Source organism: Juglans microcarpa x Juglans regia, chromosome 2S, assembly GCF_004785595.1.
Source record: "Juglans microcarpa x Juglans regia isolate MS1-56 chromosome 2S, Jm3101_v1.0, whole genome shotgun sequence".
In the NCBI taxonomy this organism is placed as follows: Eukaryota; Viridiplantae; Streptophyta; class Magnoliopsida; order Fagales; family Juglandaceae; genus Juglans; species Juglans microcarpa x Juglans regia.
In genome coordinates this window covers 31,481,199-31,491,520 of record NC_054597.1, presented here as the reverse complement: position 1 = coordinate 31,491,520, position 10,322 = coordinate 31,481,199, and the positions used below count along the sequence as shown (strand labels likewise).

At 36.2% G+C, this 10,322-nt stretch overlaps 1 protein-coding gene across 1 annotated transcript; it reads right to left on the bottom strand.

Annotated features, from left to right (window-relative positions):
• Positions 1 to 2,888: 2,888 nt before the first annotated feature.
• LOC121253115 (receptor-like protein 43) lies at positions 2,889 to 5,610 on the bottom strand. The gene is made up of 2 exons (XM_041153035.1): positions 5,007 to 5,610; positions 2,889 to 4,142 (listed from the first exon to the last, which is right to left on the bottom strand). Exons 1-2 carry the CDS (start codon positions 5,555 to 5,557, stop codon positions 2,930 to 2,932), a joined length of 1,764 nt encoding a protein of 587 aa, XP_041008969.1. The 5' UTR covers positions 5,558 to 5,610; the 3' UTR covers positions 2,889 to 2,929.
• Positions 5,611 to 10,322: the final 4,712 nt, after the last annotated feature.

The following is a 10,322-nucleotide window of genomic DNA, read 5'->3' as shown; positions in this document are numbered from 1 at the left end:
ATTATTCTGAAGGAGATAATACTGAAAGAGTCAATTTTTAAAGTTATCACTTTTAAAGCTACTATTACCCAATATTTGGCTTCCATTTTAACCTTTTTTTAAATAAAAACAAAGTTTGCAGTTGCATGTAATTAAAGAAAAAATTCACTTTCAAAATGTTTTACTTTTGTATTTTCTAGAAACACTGGTCTCTGGGCATCCCATGTAAAGTGATGGTAGTGTAATCCACTTAAAAGATTTTTGAAAGCTATTGAAGAATGTTTATTTACTTTTCAACTACGAAGTAAAAATAAAATAAAAATAAAGTATTCATTTCCCACTTACTTTTTTGGGAATGCAACTTTCGGTTTTGATAGTTTTTATGTTTTTAAATGAATGCATCTTTCTTAAAATGCATTTCTTCTTTGTGCACAAACAAAAAAAGTACGTTTCTTCTTTGTAGATTGTAGAGGTGAGAGATGTACTTTTGCAGAAGCTACAAAAGAATGCACAGAAGGAGAATGAAAAGACAGAGACTCTTGATGTCAAGATGGCAGCAAGCTGGTCAGTGAGCCCACAAGGTAAGAATATGCCATCCGAGGAGAAGGTTTCAACTGAGATCATAAGTACAGTAGTAGAAATGAATGCTGAACAGAATACTGAAAAGAAAAGTGGTTGGAAGCAGAACATATTGATACAGGCACTTCGGTTTGTGCTCAGAAAAAGCTTGTACAAGAGGAGGACATTTCATTCAGTGATCTGGAGGAAGATGATAATGATCTCTCTAATAGACTATCAGGCCTTAACTCAGCTGAGGAAACCAAGGTTTCTTCACCCGGTGGATGCAATGACTGGGTTCAACTGAAGGGAAGTCCCGAGTCTCTGGTTGGTGGTGGCCAGCAAAAGGCAGGCAAATCAAATTCTCGAGATAAAGATTCAGAAGGTGAGGGGTCAAATGATTGGCATACTGTCGATGATTTCGATTAGAGAGTTTGTTTTTATTCCTTATTTATTGTAAAGTTTCTAATTTTCGTTTTCTTTTTCTTTTGGGGGTCTGTACTTATGAATTTCAATCAATATCGTAAAGAATTTCAATCAATTCTTCATTTATAAAACCATTTATTGTTAAATGACCATATTTAGGTTCTTTAAACTTTGTGCCGTTGGGTTTGCTCTATACTTCATTTAAAGTTTTGCGTACAGCATCTTTGTTAGTTTGCATGTGCATGGAAGTGTGAAACAATAAAAAAAAAATAATAAAAAAAAAAAGGTGGGGGAGAAAATTGTTAAAATGATTTTTAGTTGTGGCCGAAAGGTGGCGTAGTCATCTTGCTTGCTCATTCGACGGATAGAGGTAGGGTGAGGGGTTAAAACGCCACACCACCCAGTCGTGGATGTGACATGTGGGAGGATGCTTGCCGCCCATTTAGCAGCCAGTGCTGAAACGTGTGGAAAGAACATGATGTAGCATGCATGACCTTGTTTATGGCTCTTATCTTGTAATACACTTTAAATATGACATTTGCTACTTTCTTTCTTTCTTTTTTTTTTTTTTTTGACCAAGTTACTACTAGTTCTATTAAACCAAGAAACCAGAATACATCATCAAGAGTTTAGAACTCAGTATCATAATTATATAGATAAAAGGGGAGGGTCTATCCCACCATGAAAAGACAATAAGGAAAGGGAAATTTGGATTAGGGGAATATTGCCAAAGGCTTACGTTGCCGCTGCCCATTGCGCCAAGTCAAGGGCGCATCGGTTTTCAGACTGATGAATTTTCCTAGCTTTCCTAGCTTTCCAAGCTTCGAAAGAGAGGAGGTGATGCTTTATATCCTTAATGATAGGGCTTGTGATCCAGTCATCTTCATCTGTGGAATTAGTAATGGCTGTTATTGTGGTGCTTGAGTCGCCTTCCGGAATAATTTTTTTCATCCCCAATCTTTTTGCTTCTGATACTGCCATCAACACTTCCCTTGCTTCGCCAAGATTTGGATTTACATTGGTAATGTGGTTTGTGAGTGCAAAAATGGTTTCACCAGAATCATTCCAACACAAAGAGTAATACTGTTGCCTTGGTCTCTAACTGCCACCTCAAATTTAATGAGAAAAAAACCAGATGGGTGATCTTCAACCTTCTTTGACTTTTGAGCATCAATTTTTGTCCAAGCTGCTAAATGATGATGAAGAGAATTTTTAACAAAGTCAACAAAATCAACGGGAGAAAGGGGTTGAAAATTAGATTGTGGACTTTTTTGTTTCTTAGTAACCAAAGATGATCCATTGCGATTGTAGCAAAAATTTGAAAAGGATGAATGTCTTCCTCTGGAATTTTTAGGAACTCTGAAGGATTGAGAATATTTTTTATCCAAGTATTAAAGGGTTGCCTTGCAAAGGAGGATCTGTCAAGCGGCCATTTTGAGTGCCTCCAAAGAACTCTAGAATAAATACAATTAAGGAACATATGAGTAGTATCTTCAGCTTCAGTGCTACAAAGGGATAGACCATGTGAATATATTATTTGTTGTGGGACTTATTATAGTTAAAAAAAAGAAAAAAAAGCTTAAATACCAATACTTTTTCATCATTATGAGACATTCTTTGATGATATATTGGATGTGCAAAAAAGCATGCTTGAAAACAGGTTTTCACTTTTTAAAATTATCACCATCTAGTTTTCATGAAATGATAAAAACATCAATTATGAAATTAATTTTATAAATGAATTAAGGTCTCTCTCTCTCACACACACACACATACACATCTAGAACTGTATTTCGATGATTCTTATAACAATTAACATCAAGTTATTCTATTTGGCCACTATGCCCATCCGATGGACAGATACAATTACAATCCTAGAAGCCAGCACACACACATGAGAGCGCGTGCACGCGCACACACACACATAGATATTAAATATATAACTTATTCATTCTCGAGTTTGTTGCTACTTCTTAATTCTAAAGACATTTACAAACCAATCTTGCTTCCTTGCGATCACCCATTGTCCAATAAAAATTCCTATTACAAATCCACACCCGTACCCGATCACTACTACTTTCCACCCAAATTCAAATGAAGACACTGAATCTTGATTTTCTTCAAACGTTGACGTTGGATCATGTATATGTAGTGAATCTCCACATGCTTTTGACAATGGCCTTCCACACAATCCTGGGTTACCATCAAATGAACTGTTCGGAAATGTCTCAAATTGATTTCCATGTGGTATGGGACCTGTGAGACAATTGTTGAACACTTCAAAAAACGCTAGGAAGGTGAGTTGGGCGAGCTGTGGGGGTATTTCTCCAAAAAACTTATTTTGAGAAAGATCCAATATTTCTAGATTTGTCAAGTTTGCCAACGATGATGGGATATGACCGGAGATAGCATTGTTGGAGAAATTGAGAATGTGTAGTCCTTTTAGATTTCCCACTACTTCTGGAATTTCTCCTTCAAATCTATTGCATGATAAATCAATGACTTTGAGTTCATGTTGGATCCTCTCATACTCCAACTTTATACCTCTCGTTAGTGTTAGTGGTAGTGTAAATGAGAAACGGATGTCGTAGTCCATGTATTGCGACTCGTTTGCACCAAACAATTTCATGGCATTCCACCGTTGGAAGCATTCTCCGGGCAAATCTCCAAAAAAATTGTTGTCAGAGAGATCGATGATATGCAAGTTGGAGAATGTGCAATTGATTTGGATATTTCTGATTGCACCGTAAAATCCATTAGACCGAAGAATGAAAACCTTCAGCTTAGTTAGAGTTTCTAACCATAAGGGAAAGGTATCATGGATCTTATTGTAACCAACATCAAGATGCCCTAACTCCTTACAATTGGCCAATGATCTTGGGAGCAGACCTTGGAATTGGTTGTGACTCAAGTCGATCAACCTTAAGCTACACCCTTTTGCCCATGCATCGGGGATGGTTCCACTGATGTTATTGCTTTGTAGTACGAGTGCTTGCAAAGTCTGGCTTAAGTTGCAAAAACATGGATGCAACAGGCCGCTCAAATTGTTAAATGACAAATCAAGCACAGAAAGTGAACTTAGATTGCAAAACAATGGTGAGACCTCTCCTGTAAATGAATTATTCCTGACTAGATAATTATTGATAGATGGTGGTGGAATCAGGAGGGATCCTTGCAGCCTGTTATTTTGGAGGTCCAACATTTGTAGATTAGGCAAGGGAAGAACATCTCGAGAATTTTCAAAGCCAGTAAGAAAGTTGTTAGAAAGATATAAAAATTGAATAGATGGTGCAATGTCTAGAGGAATTGAGAATGTTCCTTGTAGCCTGTTATTGTCAAGGGTTAGTGTTTTTAGACTTGGCAAGCGAAGGACATCTTGAGAATTTTCAAAACCTATGAGAAAGTTGTTAGAAAGATCTAAATCTTGAAGGTTTTCTTTACTTGCATTAAACATCCATTTGGGTATTATACCTTGAATATTGTTTTTTGAGAGATCTAGTCGCACAAGTTTGTTCTGGTTTTGTAGGAAATTCGGCAACTTTGTTAAGTTGAGAGAAGACAAATGTAAAGATTGTAAACGTGGAAAAGTGTGATTAGAACTGGCTTTGGTGAGGCATGACAAATCGTCGAATGAGTTGCTTGAGAGGTCTAGATAAGTGAGTTGGGTGAGGTTCCAGAGGGAGTTTGGGATCGATCCAAAGAAATTGCAATGAGCAATATTTAAGATTTCTAAGGAATTAAGGTTTTCGATTGAAGCTGGTAGTTTAGCAGAGAAATTTGTGTTATAAAGCGATAAAGCTTGAAGGATAGTGCTGGAATGAAATTCGGGCAACTGACCAGTGAGATCTTCATTGTTTGATATGCTAAGGTTCTGTAGTTGTGGTAGCTGAAAAATTCGAATTGGGAACTCCCCGTACAATCCACAATCAAATAGCTTTAGAGTCCTCAAAGATGACAAATTTGCCAAGCTCTCAGGTACTATGGACGATATGTTGACTTCACTAAGAAGAATCTCTTTGAGGTGGGTTAGGTTTTGGACTAACCTTGTTAGACTTCCAATATGTAAATCATGATTGTTGCAAGAAAGATCCAGAGATGACAACTTGGAGAGGTATGAAATTTCGTAGGGGACTTCTCCTGAAACATGAGAACAGTTGAGATTAAGATATGTTAGCCTTGAAAGATTGCCAATGGTAGATGGGATTTTAGAGTAATTGAAGTCATTATGAGCAAGATTAAGTCTCCGAAGATGAGAAAGGCGGAAGAGGCTGCTGTTGGAGTTGATAGAACCATAGAGACAGTTGTAACTAAGGTCAAGGCCAATAACATGAGCTGTATGGGGGTCGCACTCAACCCCATCCCATGATGAGCAGCAATCTGATCTACCATGCTCTGCTTCTACACTCCATGATGCAGTCTTGGGATAGCAAGATGAAAAAGTATCATTGTGTATGATAAAACTATCCTTGAATTGCATAAGAGCTAAGCTCTCATCTTGATGACAAAGTGGTTGCGGAGAAGATAAAGAGGCCGTGAGTAAAAGAAAGAACAACACTAAGAGATCAGAGAAGGAAAAGCGTAAATATGTAGACATGGTTTCGGACTAATAATATTTTAGAGTGTTGATGAGATAGTGAGAGAAGAAGAAGTGAAGGGCTCTTTATATAGTAATTACTGCTCAAGCAATGATGCAAGTGGAGTGAATAGGAAACTTCATAATTAATTTGTTGTGAAAAAGAAAGGAAACTTACTAATGATATCCGTCGTTCATTTTAATTTTTAATTTAATTATTATCTTGATTTTATTATGTGATTCTCATTGGCCGTATTTTTTTTTTCTTCAACAATTTAATACCGGTGGATGGAAAAGGCATCTTCTTGCAAGATGGTCCCCGCATCAGTCGGTGGATGGAATAATTTATAACCAGAAAAAAAAAAAAAAAAAAAAAGACAAGGACCCATAAATGAAGATCAACATTTTCAAGGACTATCCATTCCTGTGAGAAGATGGAATGTAGACAGAACTTGTGGTCCATACTCATAGTTCATCTCGTAATGCAATGCATTGTGGCCAAAAGACAAAAATAAAAAAGTGCCATACGAACTTTCTTCTTCTATTATCATAGATGTCATAATGTCAAGGTTAGGATGCTTATTTTCCTTTCCTTTCAAAAAAAAAAAAAAAAAAAAAAAAAGAACTACTACGAATTGAAAACTGTCAATTCAATTTTATAAAAAATAAAATAAAGACAATAAGTAGAGGATAAGTAGATAGAGGATAAGAATACTTTCTTTTTCTGATAGGCATAGTCGTCCAAACGACTTGGAAAGTTGATAACACGCTTTAGAAAGTTGAGACCATGGGAGACGGCTTGCATTAATTAATAAACAATGATATTCAACGTTTATTATAATATAATCGTTTAACGTATTATATAAAATAATATGAGTTTATAAGTTTAAATTTGTAGAAATTTTTTTACAACTATAACACTTATCTACTAGAAGAATATTGTAAAAATACACTAAACCTCTATCTATAATAAAATCTTTGTAATAATAAATATAGTAATCATAGTCACAACCTTTTACGCAACAAAATAAAGAATATAAAACAAATAAAAAACTGTCTCTAGTACGTACCACACCAAATAATTAAAAAAAAAAAAAAAGATAAACATCTATCTGGAACAATAATAAAGAGTCGTATAATCTTATTATCTGAATTACATGATTTACAATTATTTATTAAAAGTATATTCTCTGAATCTCATACCACTATGCTGGAATTTTCCTAATCCCAAACCAATACGTCAGGTCTGTCTCGCTCAAAATTAACGACATGGTCTGGCTCCATTCATTAATTCACCATAACTCGATTGAATCTGGTAAGAGCCGATTAGAAAGGAGTAATATTTGTACAACTCTTTAAAAAATCTCAAACCAATTCCGTTCTAGTAAAAAATCTCAATGTCGTATTCAGCTTATTTCCTTTCAGTTTGGAAACCATAAAAAAAATTTAGAATAAACATGCTAGCAATTTACAAGCTTGATCATGTGCAGCACTCCATTTTCTTTTTTAATGTAAACTAATGTGGGAATGTTAAGTACTTTACATGTTACGCTCCTTACAAAATTAAAAAAAAAAGAGGATTAAATACAAATTTAAGAGGAATAATATTCATCACTCTTTTAATCATGACCATTTTATCATCCACACATCCATGCCGATCGAATACTACTATAATCACTATAATTACTAGTTAGATATAATTGTAATGGATATATTATATAAAATGCTAATAACATATATATATATAGTCTTACGTAGTTAATATTAGAATTACTTTTATCTATAGTATATCTCGTTTTTGGATCGAGGTCGACTTTGTTTTCAGTACAAGATTGAGTTTGAATAAAAATATGATAAAAATCTCGTCCTTAAACTTGTATTTTTTTAGTCGAATTGAACTTGACAATCTAATTAAAGACTGTCTCGATTTGGCTCAATCGATTATAGCCCTAGTGCGAGATGATAGAGAACTTTTGTTTTGGCAGTCGCGTTCTTAACAAATTGAAATAGGACTTTGCTAATACATTAAAGTCCTCTTTTTTTTTTTTATTTTTTATTTTATTTTTTATAACTGAAACACCTTCATTCAATACTTTGAAATAAAGATTACAACATAGAATCAGACCAAATAACTTGGACAATACAATTAGGATAAGAACTCCACCAAATTATCAAATCATCAATATTCCATGCATGTTTTGCCATCCCATGGGCTGCACCATTACTTAACCGACCACTGTGTTGTATAACGCATTTTGGAAATTGCTGCATAAGATGCTTAATTTCCATCACAAGGTTTCCATGAAGGGATCTTGGTGTTTTGTCAGGTTGGATTTCCTTCACCATAAGCAAAGAGTCACTCTCAATAACAAGTTGAGGTATTCCAAGAGGTAAGCATATATGCAAGCCTCTCAAAATTGCTAGCATCTCAATCTCAATAGGATCAATGATCTCATTTTCCTTCTTGCAAGCTGAGAGAATCACATTACCCTTTTCATCCCTTAGAACAACCCCCACTCCAGCACTATGCTGGTTTGCAAAAACTGCTCCATCCACATTTAGCTTTAGGAACCCTTGGTGAGGAGGCTCCCATCGACAAACTTTTTTTCCTCCAAGAGGGTTATGTGCTTGTAAGTGGGATTTACAAGACACCAATGCGGTCTTTGTTGCCTGCATAGCAATAAGTTCCACAACTTCATATAACAGCTAGTTCCTTCAGTACCACATGCCCCAAGCAATCAAAAAAAGCTTCTCCAATTCTCCATTATTACCTCTGTACTGTACCTGCATTGCAAGAGCTAGCAGAGTTGTATTGAAAGCATCTGTATTGAGTTCTGGAAACTGATTAGACCACACTTCTCTTATAGTTTTACATTTTATAAGAGCATGAGTAATATCCTCTTCTTCCTCATTGCACCACCTGCAAGCTGCCTCCTCAACAACTTTTCGAAGTTTAAGGTTCAGCAAAGTAGGTAAGCCATTTCGGCAGGCCCTCCATGCAAAGATCTTAACTCTATTTGGCACATTCATCCTCCATAGCTTTGGCCAAAATTTCCTCTGGTTTTGAGCTTCGGAACATTCCCCCACCCATTCTTCGTGCTTTAGCGAGTTGAAGAATCTGTGGCCACTCTTGACACAATACACCCCATTCTTACTGTGTTCCCAGATTAGGCAATCTACTGCAGGTTTAGAGCTCAATAGTATTTTGAAGATTTCTGCTGCTAGTTGTGTTGGAATTAAACTTTGTACCTTAGTAACATTCCACCATCTTGTTTCGTGATCAATGAGGCAATCAACTGTATCTTTGTCATGAATCAAAGTTGTTCCTGTAGGTTTTGGGATAAGCTTATGCTGTGGCAACCAATAGTCAGTCCAAACATTGATAGACTTACCAACACCCACTCTCCAGCGGTAGCCTTTCAATAATTGTTCTTTTGCCTCCCATATTCCTCTCCACACAAAGGAGTGATTTGTTCCTATTCCAATGTCTTGGAATCTAGACATAGGGAAATACTTGGCTTTGAAGAGAAGTTGTAATAGAGAGCCCTCTTCTATTATAATTCTCCAACTTTGTTTTGCAATAAGAGCCATGTTAAAAGTCTGCAGGTTTTTGAATCTCATTCCACCATTTCCTTTGGTCTCACACATTTTCTTCCAGCTTATCCATCGAATTATTTTTTCTTCTTGTCTTTGTCCCCACCAGAAGTTTGCTATCATACTCTCTAGTTCATTGCAGAAGGTGGCAGATAATTTAAAACAACTCATAGTATAGGTAGGAATAGAAAGAGCCACAACTTTGATCAAGACTTCCTTACCTCCTTGAGATAGCAACTTTTCTTTCCACCCTTGCACTTTTGTCCACCCTCTCATACTGCTGGTGGCTTTGTACCCCCCAGAAACTGAGAAGCTCCTGCTGTTGTATAAGAGGCACATTCTTGCTGAAAACCATAGATGTTTTTTCTTTGTCCACCTTCTAACCTGAAGCCTGCTCATAGCGTTGTGATAGGTGTTGAATCTGTATATTAGTCACCATATTAACCTTGCAAAAAAGAACATTATCATCTGCAAAAAGAAGGTAATTTAATCTCGGTGCTCCTCTGCATATACTGAGTCCTTCAATTTGCTTTGTCCTCTTAGCTTTCTTTAAGAGAGAGATCAACCCCTCCGTGCATAACAGGAAGAGATAAGGGGAAATGGGATCCCTTGTCTCAGTCCTCTTGAAGGAAGAATTGGACCACGAGGCTCTCCATTAACTAAAACTTAGAAAGATACAGTTTGTACACATTTCATTACCAATTGCACCCGTTGTTCATTAAAGCCCATCTTTAACATCACCATTTAAAGGAAGCTCCACTCAACTCCATCATAAGCTTTACTCATATCAAGCTTCAAAGACATATATCCTTTTTTGCCTTTCCTCTTCTGCCTCAAGAAATGAACCATTTCATATGCAACCAACACATTGTTAGTAATGAGCCTTCTTGGAACAAAGGCTGCTTGAGTGGGTGAAATCACTTCTGATAATGTGCCTTTGAGACGATTTGCAATCACTTTTGATATTAACTTATAAAGAACATTACATAAGCTTATTGGTCTGTAATCAAATACCTTCTCTGGCTTTTTTTTTTTAGGAATTAAAGTGATAAAAGTGTGATTAACCCTTGCTGGAAATTGCCAAGAGTTGAGTGCCCTTAGAACTGCTTTCGTCACATCCACTCCCACAACATCCCCAAATTTTTTATAGAAGAGAGGAACCATACCATCAGGGCATGGAGCTTTTATAGGA

Bases quoted from the DNA above. Each gene is read 5' to 3' on its own strand.
- LOC121253115 (XM_041153035.1), bottom strand. From the start codon at position 5,557: ATGTCTACATATTTACGCTTTTCCTTCTCTGATCTCTTAGTGTTGTTC. The intron at 4,143-5,006 runs GTTAGTCCAAAA...CCAAAATAACAG, and splicing joins CATATTGGAAGTCTAACAAG to GCTGCAAGGATCCCTCCTGA.